This window comes from Leucoraja erinacea, chromosome 8 (genome assembly GCF_028641065.1).
Source record: "Leucoraja erinacea ecotype New England chromosome 8, Leri_hhj_1, whole genome shotgun sequence".
Taxonomy (NCBI): Eukaryota; Metazoa; Chordata; class Chondrichthyes; order Rajiformes; family Rajidae; genus Leucoraja; species Leucoraja erinaceus.
Window position 1 is genome coordinate 43,552,417 of NC_073384.1, and position 20,608 is coordinate 43,573,024.

The 20,608-nt window shown below is 39.6% G+C and overlaps 1 protein-coding gene across 1 annotated transcript in view; it reads right to left on the reverse strand.

Moving 5' to 3' along the window:
* LOC129699626 (stonin-1) overlaps nt 1-20,608 on the reverse strand; it is a 54,202-nt gene that overhangs the window by 25,999 nt on the left and 7,595 nt on the right. The window contains exons 3-5 of the mRNA XM_055639591.1: nt 18,826-19,028; nt 7,088-7,189; nt 5,512-5,632 (exon numbers count right to left, since the gene is read on the reverse strand). Of these exons, the coding sequence (XP_055495566.1) occupies nt 5,512-5,632; nt 7,088-7,189; nt 18,826-19,028 (426 nt within the window). The remainder of the gene's footprint in view (nt 1-5,511; nt 5,633-7,087; nt 7,190-18,825; nt 19,029-20,608) is intronic.

Genomic DNA, 20,608 nt, shown 5'->3' on the forward strand with positions numbered 1-20,608 from the left:
CAATAGAGACTCCTTTCACTTTCGCCTGTGAATTTGAATGAAACTGCTGTCCTCTCCAAAACTTAAAGAATCGTTGATTGTCATCTTTCCTTACACGAGTTTCCTGAACAAAGATAATCTGAGCATTTAGTCTACGAAGAACTTTAAAAGATTTCCTCGTAATGGGATGGTTCAGACCATTAACATTCCATGAACGGAAGTTTATCCATATTGTTTGTAAAAATCATGTGGAATGTAAAGGGTTAATTTTGTAGACCATAGCAGTTCATGATACTGGAAGGAGAAGAATCGAAGGCGGACCGGAAGTGACGACATTTCAGACATTTTTGTAGTTCAAATTTTGCCCAGATAGAAAAAAACTAAACTAAAAGCAAAAGTACCCCCACCCATGCAAAGCCGGAAACTTACCAGTAGACAGTCAGTACGCTACCCAACCCCTCCCCTACCTCCATCTCGTCTAATGACAGCTCCAAACGTTTAAAAAAATGTATATTTACCACTCAATAGCCAAAACAAATTAATATTATGGTTAAAAAGTACATGCAAACTGAAAAATAAGAACTGCTTCACATTGTTTATCCAAGGTCAAAGTACGTGCAAACTGTGAAAAACTAAAACTGCTTCACTTTGTTTGTCTAAAGACAGGGGGAAAAATCCTTCGGAGGACATTTTAAAAGTGGAAGAACTAACAAAGAAGATCCTAAAAGTTAGTGTATAATACCATTACATTAAATTAACAGTATCTTAGAGAACGTAAATGTTATGGTTTGATACTATCATACTAAAATTCTAAAAAGTAATTAGAAAATAACTCATCAGATTAAATTCTTAATCATTTACAGAGCGATATATTGTTAAAATAGGAACAATAAATCGCCAATTGTAACTCAGTTGGCTATCAATAACTCCCCGTCGTGGCTTCACCCCCATAAGCCTCCAGAAAACTAGAAGCTTCTTGCGGTTTGTTCAAAAATCGACTGTTACCATTAGGGAGCCGTATACGCAGTCTAGCTGGGTAAAGCAAGGCAGGGCGCAGCTGGTTCTTAAACAACTCAGAAATTACATTATGGAAAGGCATTCTCAGTCCCATAAGCTCACGGCTGTAATCAGGAACAAACCGAAACTTGCATCCTTCAAATTCAACCATGCCCAACCTTTTTGCTGCTTGGAGGATATTCTCCTCCATCTGCAGAAAGTGAAACCGAACGATCAGATGTCTCGGTTTATCTTTGAGACCAGTTTTCTTCCTGACCCTGTGTGCGTTATCCAAAATTGGAAGATTTTCATACTGCTCAATGTTGAAAGTTCCCTTTATCATTTTAGAGACACATTTTATAGCATTGTCCCCTTCCTGACCTTCAGGCAAACCAACAATTTGCAGATTCAGTCAACGGCCTCTGTATTCCAGATGCATATTTTTAATCTTGTATTGCTCGAGTGCCCGAGTATTTTCGGTCATTTTCCGTTCCAGTGTTTCAATCTTCAAATCTCTTTCCTGACACAAGATTCGCAAGTTATCAATTTGTTCCTTCTGTTCACGAGATTCATCTTGCAACATAATCAGCTTGCCTTGAACTTCCTTCAATTTGCTCGAAATTCCTTTCATCATTTCTTCCGAACCGGTGAATCTTGTGTTCATTTCTCCATTCATTTTCAATATTGCTTCTAAGGTACCGGAGTCAGATGTTACGCCTTCACCATGCTCCTTCCTTGGAGAAGTTTTTTTTGCTCTTGTCTCCATCCTTTACACGGTTGAAACGTATAAAAGTATTATCAATACTTTAAAAAAGGTTAAACCGTGTCTTGAAATCAAGTAATAACAAGTAACATTGAAAGAGTGGTAAGCAAGGAGTTAAAAGTTAAGGGAGCAAACGATGTACAACCTTACAGCATGCCGCCACTAGAGAGAGTCTCCTCCACAATAGATCTATATCCTTCAATGCCTTGCTTAAAGTAGGAAAAGGGTAGGGGCAAATGGTCCCCATAATCTAAGAGTGCAACAGAAGAGACTCGTGATTATACTATATGAACGGATAATGGAACATGGCAACATTCATGGATGTATCGCTCACTATTTCTGCACTCAAGGAGCAAAGACGAAACCAAAAGGGAAAAGTTTTGTAATGATAGCAAAGCAACCATCTAACTTTTTGTAACAACTTTTAGGGCTACAAACTTCAGTGGAAAAAAAACTTGCATCTGATCAAATCAAACAGATAATTAAATATTATTGTTTGTGCTTACTGCCATCTACAGCTAGAAACTATCCTTTTCCTGCAAACCCACTATATTTATTCCTTGGCAGCAAACATCACTGTTCAAGAGTCTTTATCTACATTAATTCTATCAATCATAATTTTGTGCTATTAGAATTGTGGAACATCTACTAATTTGTAATTTGCAAAAAAATTGCAATCTTATTATAATCCAAGTTCAAAGCAATGAATAGTTAGATTCCACTATTTAGGTATGTAGCTAGAAATCCGATTCATTAGATATAAAAACTGTAGGGCATGTTATCATTTAGAGACAGCAAGATATATTGGGAACAAGAATTATTCAGGACTGGAATTTAACTGACTTCCAAAGATAATTGAGTAGTAATTAGAGAGGTACATGTCCTTTATACTACTGTTTTATCATTTCCTTCAGACCCCTAATCATACAGGATAACACTTCTTCCTACTTTATTGCCTGATAGCCCTAATGAAGACCAAGTTTAACTTGTTGAAACACCCGTGAACCCGAAGTACCAAATGTTATATACAAACATAACTAGGAAAGCTTCATTTTCAAAATGAGGCAATTTGTGCATTGCAGGTGTTAGGTATGTGATATAATTAGCATATGTGATGTATTGTGCAAGTGCGCATGCGCGGGGGAGACTGTGGAGACGCAAGGTGGCGTCCTGGAATAAAGAAGCATGTTATTGTACTTCCGTGTCCGAGCCTTGTATCAAATCTGTTCCAAGCACCCAAATACAATACAATATTTATTACGTCATTTGAACCTCAGTGAAGCTCAAACAAAACTCCGTTTCCACAGCCATACAAACAAAGACAATTTCCTACAAAACATACACACAATTCAATTTACAGAAACATCCATCACAGTGAATTTCCTCCTCACTGTGATGGAAGGCAAAGTATTTTATCTCCCCTGCACCATTTCTCTCCCGATGTCGAAGCCCCAGGCGGGCGATGGCAAGTCCCACGACCATTTCAGGCCATGCCGGGCGATGTACGGCCCCGCTCCAGGTCTGAATGTCACAAAGTTGGAGCCCCCGGCGGGCGCTGGAATGTCCCATGGCGATTAAAGCCGCGCCCGACGATGTACGGCCCCGCTCCGGGTCGTTACAACCCCACGACACAGGCTGGAGGAGTCGTGTTGCAGGAGCTCCGAAAACCGGTCTCCCACCCGGACCCGCGAGCTCCCGATATCATAGTCCACTGGACCTGCGGCTGCAGCTGGACCCTCCGAGCTCCGGGGTCGGGCCGCAGCAGTGAGCCACCACCGCTCCCCACGCTCCAAGGCAGGCCAGCCCCATGATGGTAAGTCCGCAGCTCCGCAGGCTCTGCGACTGGAGGCCCCAGGTCGTTCCGGCTGGAGGCCGCTCCACGGTGCTAGGCCCCAACGACAACGGAGACACGACAGGGAAAAGGTCGGGTCTCCCGTGCAGGGAAGAGATTTTTTTAAGTTTCCCCCTCCCCCCACATATACACAGTTAAAAACAATATTAAAAAACACGAACAACTACATTTAACTAGACAAAAAATTAAAAAAAGACAGACAGGCTGTAGGGGTCGCTGCAACAGGCGAGTCGCGCCGCCAAACTTCAGTGAAAGCAGTATCTGCCCCGATAAATGGAAAGGATGGCATTAAGAAAACAGTACTTCCTTCGTTTGGTTATCTGGATGTCGCAGCAAGTCCAAGTCGCTGTTTAATAATCAAATATTCAATGGGAATAACAACAAATGTGCCTCTACTTATTGTTCTAATCTGGCTGCTACTACAACACTACATGTCTAGTTAGGTTGGTTAGGCATCTAATTATTGAGATTAAAATAGAGATTAAAACATTTTCCTGTATCTATGGCAGTTCATGTCACTTATCACTATGACCTTCCCGCATCCAATGTTTTAACAGATCCTCGTCTCTTTCTGCTCTATGCTCCTTTTAACTAATAATTTATACACATATATATATACATACATATATATATACATATACATATACATATATATATATATATACATACACACACACACAAACTGTAATGCGACTTCCCAACATGTACACTCAACACCCAGGTGGACAAAGACAAATATTTCATAGATCTTCATTACCACCTTATCTATTTCTGTTGCCACTTTTAGGGAACCTGTGAACTTGCACCCCAACACCTCTCTGTTTTTCAAAGCTCATAGGGGTCCTGCCATTTACTGTATACTTTGCCCTGATATTGGGCCTCCCAGTGAAACACCTCACAGCTGTCTTGAATAAACAATGTAATTTCTTCACCCATATCTCTAATTGATCTACGTCTCAAAATCCCTCTGTGCTCCGGGATTCCACTGTAGTCAGTACAAGTATCTTGGTACTGTCTGGTTGGGATTTGTGTATTCTCTCTGTAACCTCAGGTGCTTTGGTTAACCACTACATTCCAAGAACAAGCCAGCCTTGAAACTGCAGGTGCTGGTTTACAAAATAAGAAATTGCTGGAGTAATTCAGTGGGTCAGGCCAGACCACATCTCTGGTGAAAATAGATAGATGACGTTTAGGTCAGGACCTTCTTCAGCCAAGCAGGTTGGAAGCTTAATTGGCCATGGAAAATTGCCCCCAACATGAAGGTGAGTGGCAGAATGTGCAGTTGGGAGCAAAGGGAGGAGAAAGATTTGATGAAAATGCAGAGAGAATAAAATGGGATTAGCAAAGTATTTGCATGACTTAGTGCTTGTTGGCCACCACAGATTCAGTGGGTCAAAGGGATCATTTCCACAGATCACTTCCAAAGTAGCACACACATTCAAATGTGGGAGTAAATACACAGTTTATTTCTGTTTTAAGAGTCTGCCTTGATGACAAGCTGAGGAAATAGCGTCTCACTTCCAAATGAATTAATCTTATGGATTCAATATTTCTTCATATCCGATTGCCTTAGCCAGAGATGGGTTACACTGTGTTCAATAAAACCTGGCCCCTGGAAGCGAATTGTCAGATAAACAGACCAAAGTATGCTCCTAAATTAAACAACATAATTTTACCGCAGTTAAACATAATGCCAGTTACTGTAGTTTATTTACTGCAATATTATGGCTCCTTCATGATATCCTAGTTTCTAAATAATATTTTTCTAATAGACCATGTGGATTCTATTCAAAGAGGCATTAAACTAAGCCCCTTCTGTTCATCCAGATGAAGTTCATGGCAATATTTTGAAGCAGAAGAGACCAGTTACCCAATATCCTGGCCAAAATTTATCCTTCAATCAGCATTAAATTAAACTAACCTGAGGACGTGTGTAGAGTCTGATGAGTTTTCTGGTGAAGTTCTAACATAATCTGCTGATGATTATTTTCCCTGAAAAAGCCTTCCACGGCTCTCGATTGGAGAAGTTTGCTTTCCCAAAGCTTTATTACAGGGTAGACAAGGTATTAAAACAATTAGAACAGGATAAAAATTCATTTGATTTTAAATAGTTTTAAAAAACTGAGGAACATTTGACAGCAAGCTACTGAATATAGAAGTTAAAACAGCAGTGTCAGGCTATTTGAGAGTATTTGATTGTGACATCCTAATAATGAAAACCAAAAGAAACAATTGCTAATTATCAACAGGCCAGGCTACAATATTCCAAACGATGATGATAATTCCAATCGATCTCAATAATTTAGCCGATTCTATGAACTTTAACAGCCTTTTGAGTAGATTTGTCAAATGCTTCTGGAAATTCATAAGGTCCAATCCTGCTGTCCACTACTTTCATCCTCATTTCCAACTATTATTTCAGATTCATCAGGCATGATCTCTGAAATAACTTAAACTGACACTATCTGATCAGTTGAATTTCCCCCCCAAGGCATTCAATCACTTCCTCCATAATTGAACACTATTAACTTTTGTTCAGCAACTAATCTGTGATTCCCTAGTTTCTATCTTTTTTTTTTTTTTTTTTTTTAAAACAGCAGACCAGACATGCACAACTTTCAAAACCCAAGTAACAGTCCCCGATTGAAGCGACATTGAGTGTCTACAATAAACACAAAATGCTGAATTAAAACTCAGTGGGACAGGCAGCATCTCTGGAGAGAATGAATGGGTGACTTCTTCAGACCCATTGATTATCCACAATGCGTTTCCTTATCTGCTTCCTTAAAAAATCTGGAATACAATCCATCCACTGGGGATGTGACGTTATTTACTTTGGTTTTGTTGTTTATATACATTTTAGGAAGACCAAATCCTGGATTTGATATTATGTTTCCTTAATGTCCAGTATGCTACTCTCTGCCTTGACTACAAATACTTGCATCAAGTAATTAACCCTGAATTCCAATTCTCAGTTATTATTCAAGATGCTAGTATTTCCCAACTTTCATCCAGGAGTTTAATGGGGCATGACCACCCATTTTTCATATACAAACTGTAAACCATAAAGATAAAAGCACATTGTTTGATTGAGTGTTTTAAATTGAAATACTGTATTTGGGAGCCAATCTTTTTCACATGCTTTTTAGTAACTCCATTGTACTTATGAAAATACCAGTGAGCTACGCAAGCTATTAAAGATTAGAATTCCCATCCACTCAAACAAATTTACTCATTGCGAGATTCACGACTATGTGTTTCTCAATTGCTGCACCCATTACTTTGAAGTTATTCGTGTACTCACGTGCAAAGCTCACGTGTGCGTTCCACGAAGCCGAGGTTACAATAAAAAACGGCTCCAACATTAGCCTCCGATTTTAATGAGATTTACACATTTCTTTCATCGAGAACTCACACACAACTACCTTATTACTTAAATACTTGTTTTAAAAGTTAAAACATTAAAAGGATTTTGCCGTAATGAAAGAAACACTTACCTGCTTTAGATCTTTAAGAACATGATCATCAATGCCTTCTTCAAGGAAATAGTCATGTGCATTGTTGATGACATCCTCAATAACAGATTTATAAAGCCTTGGCTGAAAGAAAATAAGTCCACGTCAATCGTCCAGTCCACGTCGTTTAACTTTCATGTCCATATTCTTTCCTTCGTGCCCCAGAAGATTGCATAAGAATATAAGGCAGCTCCAAGCAATTGCAAGGTAAAACATCTCAAAACTGACCATTGTGATTACATTAAAACAGGTTCTGGACCTATTATTGCCTTTTCTAATCAACGTTTGAAACATCATGCTTAGCAATTTTTGTAACAGGAGCTCCATTTTCACGAATCACGTATAATATTGCCAATGAGTATAGTTGCTCTCCCTGAATGTGCACAGCCCGTGAACTAGATAGTCTTGTGGTTTCTGTTAATGATATGGTTGGATTAACTTAATTTAACAAAAGAGATTAAATCTCTTAACTTTTATCCCATGCAACTAAATATTTTTTCAAAACCACTAGCCCACTCCCCCTCAACCACCCTCAGAAAATCTGTGCTGAAACAAGTGCAGCGCCGCGTTTGAAGCGAGATGAAAGGCCGGCGCCCCGCTCTCACCACCAGGTTTGCATTTGCCGAATAGGCCATGTCCTCCCCCCACACACAGCCGGTAACTAGGCGCCTGACGTCACACCACACAAAGCGGTGATGTCAACCGCAGAGAGGCTGGGTGCCTTAATAAAGGTACGCGCGTCAGTGACGTCACCTGCAGGATACCCAACCAATACGGGCGTCAGGGGTTATGGGGAGAAGGCTGTAGCATGGGGTTAGGAGGGAGAGATCGATCAACCATGATTGAATGGTGAAATAGACGTGATGGGCCGAATGGTCTACTTCTGCTCCTATTATTTGAACATGAAATGATCTTGTTGAGCACACAAAGAACCAGAAGCAGGGTGAAGAAGTCAAAATTTGGAGGGTGCAGATGACTATTCTAAATTGTATTCCCATTAGAGGTTCACACAAAGGGTGGTGGGTGTATGGAACGGCTATCAGGGGAAATAGTTGAGGCAGGGTTTATTGCAACGTTTAAGAAACAATTAGACAGGTACATGGATAGGACAGGTTTTGGAGGGATATGGGCCAAACGCAGGCAGGTTGGACCAGTGTAGATGGGACACATTGATCAAGGTGGGCCGAAGGGCCTGTTTCCACGCTGTATGACTCCATGATAGGTTGTTTGAGTAGGTTAGAAACCTGTGACCTTGTTTGGATTTTGCTGGATTCATCTGGATCTCAATGGAAGTAAGAAGCACTGCCTCAGAAAGGCAGCCAGCATCATTAAGGAACGGCACCTCCTTGGCTATGCTCTCGTTTCACTGTGATAAAGTTACATGTGCCTGAAAACTATGCCCATCAGGTTAAAGAATAACTTCTTCATAACAATGAAGCTATCGGTACTCTTGAACAATACAAATAACGAACTAAACTATGAACTATTGACTGTCTATGGTTGAATTAAGAACTTTGGGCAATTTTGCACTAGCACTAGGGTTATTAATTTATTTTTTGTCTATTATATGTTACCTATGAGTATTGCGCTTATAGATTATGCTGCTGAAAGTAAGAATTTAATTGTTGTTGGTATGTGCTTGACTCATGAAAACCACATAAATAGGGAGATTCAAAGATGTTGGAATCTTGAGTAAAACACAAAGTGTTGAAATCACTCAGCAGGTCAGGCAGCATCTCTAGAGGACAGGTGATGATTGAGCCTGAAGAAAGGTCCTGACTTAAAATGTCACCTATTCATGTCCTATAGAGATGCAGCATTACTGCTGAGTTATTCTGGCACTAAATAAGGAGAATGGTGTTTTACTATCCTATCTGGGGGGAACTGTCAATATATTTTTCACATTTCAAATTGTATTTGAGATGATGGTTCTTTAACCAATGCAGCTTGTGTAGATGTACTTTCACAATGCACTTATGCAGTGATTATCAGGATTCTATATAGAACATAGAAGAGTACAGCACGTGAACAGGCCCTTCAGCCAACAATGTCTGTACCGAACATGATGCCAAGTTAAAATTATCTCTGCCTGCACGATATCCATATTCCTCCATTCCTTGTATATTCCTGTGCCTATCCAAAGGCCTCTTAAAAGCCAACACAGGCAGATACTGGGTTAACAAAATCACAATGTCCTGGAGTAACTCAGCTGATCAGGCTGCATCCCTGGAGCACATTGATAGGTAATGTTTTGGGTTGGGACCCGTCTTCCCTGCTGGCAAGACATTCCAGGCACACACCACTCTCTGTGCAAAAACCTCTTGCCCTGCATATTTCCTTTTCATGTTTTCCCTTTGGCCTTAAAGCCCTGTAGACTTTAACATTTCCACCCTGCGAAAAAGGTTCTGACTATCTACTCCATCTATGCCGGTGTGACCCGACGACAAAAGTTTGCTGCCCTTGTCATCTCAGTGATGTTTCTGCAAAAAAAATACCTGAGGTCTTCCATGGGCAAATCAATTTTAAATCCAATCTATTATGTCACCATGGTTTCCATGCATCTTAATCTTCTGGATCAGCCAACTATGAAGGACTTTACTGACGATTTTACTGACTTTACATATCAAGCATTGTATAAAACTTGTTCATCTCAAACAAATCTGATGTTTGCATTCTGGTGAGGTGGGAAGGAGTTTGTTCTCAATCTTTGGAGCAAATGTCATTAGACAATTATTCACCCTGCATCACATCATCAAATCCAATTTATTAGACTGCATTTTTCACTGAGGGCTAATAATGACACTACCTTTTATTTCCATGAAAATCAAGCAGCTACTTCCCACATATTGTTGAGGGCAGGATCAGAGAGATGCTGTCTGAGGTGCTTAGTAAGATGTGTCACCATTCCAGTGGTCATGAGTCAAGAGTGTTTAATTGTCATATGTACCGACAATGGAACAATGAAATACTTCTTGGCAGCAGCATTACGGGCCTGTGAATACATACACATATTGTAAACAAAACTGAAATAAATTAATAACCATAATACTACTGTGGAAAAAACCTGAGGTCTTTTCTGCAAAGATGTTTTTATGTTAAAGTTAATGTTGTGCAGTATTGATGAGCTTGATGGTTGTTTGGAAGAAGCTATTCTTGAATCTGTTCAACAGCACAAACTTGCAGCACAAATTTGTGGATACAGACAAAATTCATCCAAAACATTTTAGGACACATCTATACGAAGTAATAGCTAGAGAAATCATTACTGACAACTATGAAACTGCCGCAAGCGTGGAGTTTCATGCCTTCATGTTTTAATTGTAGGAGATTTTAAAATAAAATATTCCTTTATCTTTCTCTTATCTCTCTCCCATTCCATTAATTTCACTTACCATATTTGATTTGGCATTGAGTCTGTTATTCTAACTGACAGTTCTTTCTTTCGACTTAACACTGGTCTTTAACAATTCCTTAATTTTATTGTGTAGGGAGGAACTGCAGATGTTAGTTCTGAATGCAGAGTTACTGAAGATGGACACAAAGTGCTGTTGTAACTCAACGAGTCAGGCAGCAACTCTGAAGGAAAAGGATGGGTGAAGTTTCAGGTTGGAACCCATCTAATTATATTGGTTCAGGAGACTTCAATTACTATCCCAATGTACATAAAGACAATGGCCTTTATTAAGAACATAAACATAAGAGCAGGAATGGGCTATGTGATTCTCTGAGTCCACTCACTATTCAACAATCTACTTCCTCATCACTAATGGTCACAAATTCACATGCACAGACATATGTGCTATGATGTGTAGCAAATTCTTCGTACAAGAAGCTGACATGCTGTTAAAGATTTATTTTAAAATATTGATGTTTACTTGACTCAATTCCCTCAAATGTTCACTATATATACAGGAGAACCCCTTGGGAAATGTTTTAAGGCTTTTTTTTCTTTAAATTATATTTACATTGAAAAATGCCTTAAGCTTTTGGTAAAACCAGTAATGGCTTGACTCAGTGTATCTCATGTCGCAGAAGTCATTCATGGAACGTTAAGGGAAACACATTAGAGCAACAGCATCCAGGAGTGACAATTTGATAAATATAATTGATATATCAAATATGAAACAGAAATATTAAAATTTAAAAAAATCTAATAACAAGCATTTAATTCAAATATTCAATAAAGTCAGTCAATTGCAAAATATCTTTATTTCACCATGACAGATAAGACCATAGAATAATTATGTTTTTCTACATTTTAAACATTTATAGATAGATAGATATAATAGATATAATTTATTGCCACACAACCAGGGTCGGTAGAAATTTGGGTTGGCAGCAGCAGTACAATAATAAAGAACACACAACCACAATAAAACTGTAACACAAACATCCACCACAGCATTCATCACTGTGGTGGAAGGCACAAAATTTGGCCAGTCCTCCTCCATTTCTCAACGGAGACTCGGCTCTTCCTCACCGGAGACCGCGGCTTTAAGATGGTGTAGGCCGATCGGTCGAGATTTAAAGACTCCGCCGCAGCCAGAAGCACCGTAGACTGCAGGGCCGGTGGTCGAAGCTCCCCTCCAGGGGTGATGGTGAGTCCATGCCGGACCCACGGTAGAAGTTGGCCGCGTGCTGGCAGTGATGGCTTCTTCTTCCCCCGGGTCCCCCACGAGGGATCCCGGGCTGTAGACGCCGCGCCAGCTGGAACTCTGCAGACCGCGGCTTCAGGCTGCCGGCTGCCCCGGGCCAGCGAAATGGAGCGCTCCCCTCCAGCGAGCCCCAGCGAGGGCTCACCCGCTCCACAACGAGAGTCCACGCTGCGCCCGCCGCTGTGTCTCCGGGAAAGGCCGCGCCGATCCTTGATGTTAGGCCACGAGGGAGGCGACCTGAAAAAACTCGCCTCTCCATGGAGGAGGCGACCGAAGCGGTTTCCCCGTTACCCCCCCACACACAAAACACACGAAGGAACATTAAATACATACTTTAAAACATACTAAAAAATTTTAAAAAGTTGAAAAAACTGACGCGCTGCTGACATGGCTGCTGCCAGAGCAGCGCCCCCTACAGTGCCCCCTATAAAGGGCAAACCACTGATGATCTAATCATACAGTTTTATGAACACAGAAGTCATGTATAATTCATACACAGTGTTGCTCAAAGGTTGTATAAGATCAAGTCATAGACACTTCAGTACAATATACCAATCATATCTAACAATAGTAGACAATTTTCAATATTTTCTAGAATACATTTCTGCATTACTTTGTATTCTAAGCGGGTCAGCTAACACCTGGCGACGTTTCAGGTCGGTACCCTTCTTCAGACCAATCAGTCTGAAGAAGGGTCATAACCCAAAATGTTGCCTATCCATGTCCTCCAGAGATGCGACCTGCTGAGTTATTCCAGCACTTTGTGTTGGAGGCAAGAATCCAGCATTAGGAGTTCCTCATGTCTTCATCTTAATTTGCATTCTACAGCCACGTCAAGGAAAGCACATTTTTATCTTTGGTAGAATGTTGTCCTGAGCCTACAGCAATTTCACATTGAAATAGCAACTACGTGAAAGAAGCAATTTAAAAGTTACTGTTCTGAATTTAATACTAACTCTTGGTCACACATCTGAGATTTGTATTTCTTAGATACAGATATTAATTAAAATGTGGATTTAAAGAAAGCAAAACAAGGTTAATATTACACGCTGATTAACTTTCAGTAGAATTAGAAAAGGTCATAAATGAAAAGTTTAGAGTTGCAGGAAAGAGAAATGGGTGGTGAGAATAAAGGAAAAATCTGCAAAGTGGTTCAGTCTAAGAGACTGAACGACACAGCTGATTACGATGTCAACTGCGAGTGGGTGGTGAAAGTTTGTTAATCATAGTTCATCTGCTTGGAGGAGATGTAAATGGAAAGAGTTGAATAAAAATAGAGAAGGGGGAGAAAAAGTGCTGGAATAGTGCAGATGCTGGAAATCTGAAATCAAACAAGAGAAAGACTAGAAATACTCAGTAGGTCAGGCAGCACCATATTGCTGCTAATTTCCATTATCCTCCTCAAGATCTATCCACTGCAATTGACAAACCTTCACCCCAACCTCAGCCAGCACCACCTACACCTATAGCAATCAGTTCTCCTGTTTTCCATTCTATTTTATCTTCTCCACCTGTCCTCTTTCTCTGCATATTGACAGTTAAATGTTTGTTTTTTCTTCACCATCACACATTTTATTTACAAACCACATCTGAAATGGAATATATGGCTTACTTCTTTTCACCTACTGTACTGAAAATAGGCAGTTAAATAATTTTTATTTCAAAGAAGAATCCTTTTAAAACCATGTTAACCATGTTATACAGTCCTTTAAATCCACATGATACGTTTCATAAAATATATAAATGTTATTTATAATTTAAGTTATTTTGTGTTATATGCCTTGTTTTGCAATGAGAGCATTAAATCTGCTTATTGCTATGTCAGGATTTATACAAAGCCAAGGCAGAATAACTGTCTGTAGTTTGTGCTTTTGCATAAAATATCACACTACTTTGAGTATATTGTTGACTTTGCCTACTTACTAAAACTATTATTGCATTTTCTTTCACAAAATTCTACATTTAATATTTAATGCTGGTGAAGAAAAGATTCATTTTGAATGTCGATTAGACACTGTCTTGTGTTGGAAAATATTAATGATTTATTACATTAATTACAATCTAATTAATTTTAGAATAATATATTTTACAATCTAACATATTTCACCAGTCTGTTAATTTTAAATGTTGACAACAAAAGGAGGGAATGACAATCCATAACGCGCTTTTTAAGAGATACTAGGAACTACAGATGCTGGAATCTAGAACAAAGCACAAACTGCTGGAGGACGTTAGCGGGTCAGGCAGGAACCGTGGAAGGAATAGATAGGCGACGTTCTGAGTCAGGACTGTTTTTCAGACTGAGCATTTTTTTAAATGGTATCATCTAGGGATTGTGGATATACCTGTATTTAAATCTTTAGAAGTTAATATTACAGTATTCAAAATGTTATGTTTCTGAAAGGTAATGAAGTCACTAAATTTAACCCTTAAAATTAGGTGAAACAAAGACATATACACATTAATGTTGCAAATACTATTTACTTCTAAGTAAATATATATTTATATATTTTATAATGTTAATTAACTACAAGAGAAGCATGTTAAAGATTAATTACTGAAATCATATTATTGCAATGTCTCCTGAACTTTATTAATCATTGTGTTCCACACCTATTACAACACAGGCCATTGGCCCATCAGGTCCATACCAGCTCACAGCAGAGGAGTGCAATCATTTGCTGTCCCCTTTTATTTTCCTGTACCCTTGCTAATTTATTCTCTCTTATGCCCATTAATCGCTTTGATTGAAGCCGTTTAGCCAGTTTAGCCAGTTAACTTACCAGCACAAATTGAGGATATAGAAAGAAACCAGAGTATCCAACAGAAACCCATGAGGTGATGGAAAGATTATGCAAACTCCACACAGACAATATGGAAGATTAGAATTAAACCTGAGTGTTTGGACCTGCGAGGTTATATCTCTAACTGCTGCACCACTGTACCAGCTCAAAAGAATGGTTTTTACTAAAACGCATTCTACACGGTTAATAGTCTTGCACATAAAACAGTTTTACTAATTATTGAAACAAACCATAATCATAATCATAATGAAATGGGAGAATGTCACATCTGAGATAACACCATTGACTGCTTTTCACTGTACCTCAGTACACGTGACAATAATAAAACCAATGCCCAAGCTTGATTATTGAGCGAAAAGAGATCAGGCTTAGACAGCATTTGTCAAAACAGTGGGAAGTTGTCACCTTGGACTTTTAGCTGAACACAGTTACATATTGAGAATCAGGAAAGGCAGTTAGTCATAAAGTTGTACAGCATGGAAACAAGCCCTTCAACCCAACTTCTCCACTGGACTAGTCCTATTTGCCTTCATTTGGCCCATCGCCTTCTACACCCTTCGTATCTATATATCTATCAAAATATATTTTCTTGACATTATACAGTTTAGTACCGTTACGCAATTTAATATCTTGAGAATCATAATCATACTTTATTAGCCAAGTATGTTTTGCAACATAGGAGAAATTTTATTTGCCATAGTCATGCCAATAAAAAGCACCAAGACACGCAAAATACATTTAAAAATAAACATCCACAGTGACTCCTCCACATTCCTCACTGTGATGGAAGGCGAAAAAAAAAGTTCAATCTCTACCCTGCTTTGTCCTCCCGCGGTCGGGGGCCTGGAGCCTTCCATTGACGGGAAGGTCTTGGCTCCTGTAGCCGGCGGTCAAGCCCGCATCGGGGCGATCAAGCTCACACATTGGGGGATCTCAGCTCCCTGCGCACGGCGATTGGATCCCGGGTCTGGGCTAGTCGAACTTTCTGCGACTCTGGAGCTTCCCAACGTCGGTCTCCTCCCGAGACTGCGAGCTCCTCGATGTTGAAATCCGCAGGCCGCAGTTGGAGCGTCGATCCTAGGCAAGGGATCACAGGCTTCGATGGTAAGTCACAGCCCCGCGATGGAGCTCAAAGTCAGTCTCGAGCAAGGGCGCCAGCTCCATGATGTTAAAGCCACAGAGCGATCGGAGATACGATCGGGAAAAAATCGCATCTCCGGCAAGCCAAGAGATTGAAAAAAAGTTTCCCCCGACCCCCTCCCCTACCCCCACATAAAACAAACCAGAGAACATTAACACATACTTTTGAAACATACTAAAATAACAAAAAAGACGAAAAAACAGACGGATGATTGCGAGGCTTCCATCGTTTACGGCGCCACCCGGTGGACTCCCGTTTAGATATTCTAGCTGCCATTGACTCTAAAGAAACATCTTTTTCTGTCACATTAAGCTGCAAGATAATGATTTTACCGCTCAATTTAATATTATTGAATAATACAGAAAATAAATTTCATTTTACGAGTTACTATTATATCTATTACTGGCAGGACATTCCGGATTATAACAACCAATTCCCCCCTCCCCCCCTCTTCTCTAATTCCTTTAGTTTACCCTAAATCTGCTAGCTCTTGTCCCTGGCCCTTCTGCCACTGGAAACAAAATGTTCCTTATTTCCTCTTTAAAACTGTTCTTGATTTTCGTACACTCCTTACTGTTTAAAGGAATAAGCATTATTTTTCTCTTTATTGCGATATTCTTTCATTTGTAATATATAAACACTGCACCCATACAAGACCTTATTATTCATATAAGAATGCTTATGGACAATGCTCCAGTGAGAGCTCAGAGGATGATTATAGTCGAAGGATTTAGCAAATCTTGCATTTAATCTCTGTAGCAACATATTGAATCAAGGATCCCATTTGCAGCTTGCATTAGCCTGTAGACTTGTCTTATTAGCTTCAAAACGTTGTGTTAACCCTCTTCTGGGCATCTCTGTTCTTGCATGGCCTTTAAGGTGCCAATTAATTTATTCATTCATCTCTCCTCATTTACCCCATCAAATTGAGAGGTAAATAAACTAAATGATATCTTGAAGGAGCATCTATTAAACTTGCTGCCTCACAGCATCAGGAACCTGTCTGTTTGGAGTTTGCACAATCTCCCCTCTAATTGCATAGATGTCCTCCGGGTGCTCTGTTTTCCACCGACATCCTAAAGTCATGAAGATTGATGCATGAATTGGCCATTTTAAATTGCCCATAGTGTATGGGGAGCAGTAGAGGGTGAAGAGAATATGGGGATAATAAAACGGGGTTAGTGTAGGATTAGAGTAAATGGGTGAGTAACGGTCGGCGTGCACAGTGAAGTCATACCTCGCAAATGAATACAATGTTAAATTTCAGGATCCAGAGTCCAATTCATTAATATATATGAAAATCAGTAAATTAACTGCATGGGACCGTGGATAGTGGATAGTAGTGAAATCCTAATCACCACCTTAGTGTGGATGTTGCCACCAGCTAGCAAGAGAAATGTTTGCCCAATGGAACAGATAATATCAAAAAGAGAGTCATACAGCACGGAAACAGGCTCTTCCGCCATACTCGTCCAAGCAGACCAAGGTGCCCCATCGAAGCCAGTCCCATTGCCTGTGTTTGGCCTATATCCCTCTAAACCTTTCCTGTCAATGTACCTGTTAAAGTGACTTTTAAATGTTGTTATCGTACCTGCCTCAACTACCTCCTCAGGAAGCTCGTTCCACACACCTACCAGACTTTGAGTGATAAAATTACCCCTCAGGTTCTTATTAAATCTTGTCCCTCTCACGTTAAACCGATGATCTTTAGTTCTTGATTCCCTACCGTGGGTAGAAAAGAATTTGCATTCACCCTTTCCATTCCTCCACCGGCTCATTGCTGCTGGTTGCAGCTTCCAAATGAGAGGGTCGGGGCGGAGAAGTGTTGAAAAACCGTGCAGGACGGAGCAGATATTCATGAAAAATATCTTCACTGTCACGGTGGCACAGCAGTAGAGTTGCTGCCTTACAGCGAATGCAGCGCTGGAGACCCGGGTTCGATCCCGACGATGGGTGCTGTCCGGTGTTCGTTCGTTCTCCCCGTGACCTGTGTGGGTTTTCTCCGAGATCTTCGGTTTCCTCTCACACTCAAAAGACATACAGGTTTGTAGGTTAATTGGCTTGGTAAATGTAAAAACTGTCCTTAGTGGGTGTAGGATAGTGTTAATGTGCGGGGATCGCTGGTCGGCGCGGACCCGGTGGGCTCAAGGGCCTGTTCCGCGCGGTATCTCTAAACTAAACTAACATAGTGTGCTTGGCTTTGAGCAACTACTGAACACTTTCTTTTCAATTCTCCAACAATCTAGTCACCAAGATACTGCCATAATTTGAAACCTACGGATCATTTTTGTTGCAATATAAAGCTGGAAGTCATGCTCTCTGTAATGTTCATTGTGTTGCACAATCTCCAGGTTTCTCTGGATCTTCTCCCTCGATTCTAATCCACTTCTTTTCGATTTCAACCTGCAGTGAAAAGGGTTCCAGAATAAATAAGGAGGCATTGCAGTACCTAACAGAGAGATAAAAAGAGAAAGATGGTTTGTAACTGCTTGGCTTGGGTGAAATGTTTCAATGGGTTTGGGATGAGATTGGGAGAGGTTGGGGATTAAATTAGCAACCAAGCCAGTGTGGTTTAATTTGAAATGCCAGCACCTTTGTTTCATCATATGCAAAAGATTGAGAACTTTGCGGCACCATATCGTACGTAGCTGGTAAAGCTGCTGCCTCACAGTGCCAAGAGACCCGGGTTCGATCCTGACCTCAGGTACAGCCTGTGCGGAGTTTGTATGTTCTCCCTGTGACTACATGGATTTCCTTCGAGTGCTCCGGTTTACTCCCAGATCCCAAAAATGTGCGCGTTTGTAGAGTAATTGGCCTCTGTAAATTGCCCCTAATGGGAAGGGAGTGAATGCAAAAGTGGGATAACATAGAATTAGTGTTATTGGTGATTGGTAGTGGACTCAGTGGGCTGAAGGGCTCGTTTCCATGCTGATTCTCTAAATACATATTAATACAATTTAGTAGCAACCTTGGTAGCAAGAGAGCAAAAAGCACAACCACCAACAGTGGAACATTTAGTTCTGGAAATTATCAATCTCGTTTTGCAAAAATATTTTGACAATTTACTGGACAAACAATCTCCAGAGTACAAAGACTTGTAAAGAAGGCAATAAAACTGACCTGGTAATGGTATCGAGTTTTTAGGTGAATGTGTTTCTCCGGTTGGATGTCACTCTCTGTGCCAAATGACTTCACTTTTGTTTTGGAAGCTGTTGAGTCAGGCACCTCAAATTCAACAGCGACAAGTGGCTCCCACTCCGAAGGTATCTCCTGGTCTGAACCCAACTCAAGTTTGCAAGAAAAACAATGCGGCTGATCAGATGCTGGAGAGTGAAATAGGAGAATCCGTTATTTCACTGTGAAATTATGAGGTAATGAATTAACCTTGATCCCATCTAGTACATAAAATGTCCACATTCATTATAACTGTCACCAAACAAGATGGCTACATATTAAAATTACTGAAATATCCTCAAAAGCACAATTGATATAACAATGCTATTTCAACTGTCATTATTCTGTCATTGGAGACCCTCGACTTCATTGTGGGCACTCAGACTATCTTTTATTGGACCTCACTGAACTTTATCTCGGACTACATTATTCCCTTTATCCTGTATCTGTTGTCTGCGGGTGGCTTGATTGTAATCGTGTACAATCTTTCCATTGACTGGATGGCATGCAACAAAAAGCATTTCACTGTACCTCGGTACATTTGACAATAAATTAAACTAAAGTTTTAAATTCAATTTTAAAGAGTACATTAATTGACAAGTGTTTTATTAATTGATACATCCGTAATAGATACTGCTTTCCATGAAACAAGTGTATTACTTTGATTTTAACTTCTAAGATTGTTCCTCCAATTCATACCAATTGATCATTTACAAATTTAATTACTTCACCACTTGAATCTGTGTCTTGAGCTGTCAAGCCTCGAAGATGCACTTGTATTTTGAACCCTCCCTCCCAAAATACCACTGTCAACTTCTCTCTCAGGGATATGTACGAAATGGGAAACCTACTATCATTCCAACAACTACAATTAAAATTTAAATTGAAAAACAACCAATATTTTAAATATCTTCAGATTTGCGACTTTGTGAAAAAATATATACAAGGATATCAAAAAGTAACTCCTGACTTATTGGAAGAAGCAATGAATATTGAAGCTGACTCACAAAAATTAATATCCTATTTATATAATAGTATTCTAAATATAGACCTACCATCGACAGAGGTACTTAGAGAAGAGTGGGAACGGGAATTAATGATAAAAATTACGGAGGTTAAATGGGAAAAATACCTGATATATATTCACAAATGTTCAATTAATGTAAGACATAATCTAATTCAATTTAAAATTGTACATAGATTATATTATTCAAATACAAGATTGAACAAATTTTATCCAAATATATCCGCCACTTGTGATAAATGTCTAGCCCAAAAGGCAACTATAACACACTCCTTAGTTTCCTGCATAAAACTTTATAGATTTTGGAATGATATTTTTGAAATACTTACAAAATTATTCAAGACAAGAATGGAACCTAATACTGAAATGATTATATTTGGTGTAATGGAAGATGGGAATAAATTGAACACATCTCAAAATCTATTCCTTAACTATGGTTTAATAAAAGCAAAAAAATTAATACTTAAATTTTGGAAGGGTACATCAATACCAACGCTTAAAATGTGGATTGCAAGTATGTTGGACACCGCTCATCTTGAGGAAATGCGATTCCTCCTAATGGATAAATCAGACCAATTCATAACGAGTTGGTCTCCATTCATCGTTTTTTTGGAATCATATGGTGCAACACAATTGTAAAAAATAACTGTTTCAGGACTGGACGAGGGTTGGTCAAGACTATAAATAATGATCTCCTTTTCTTTT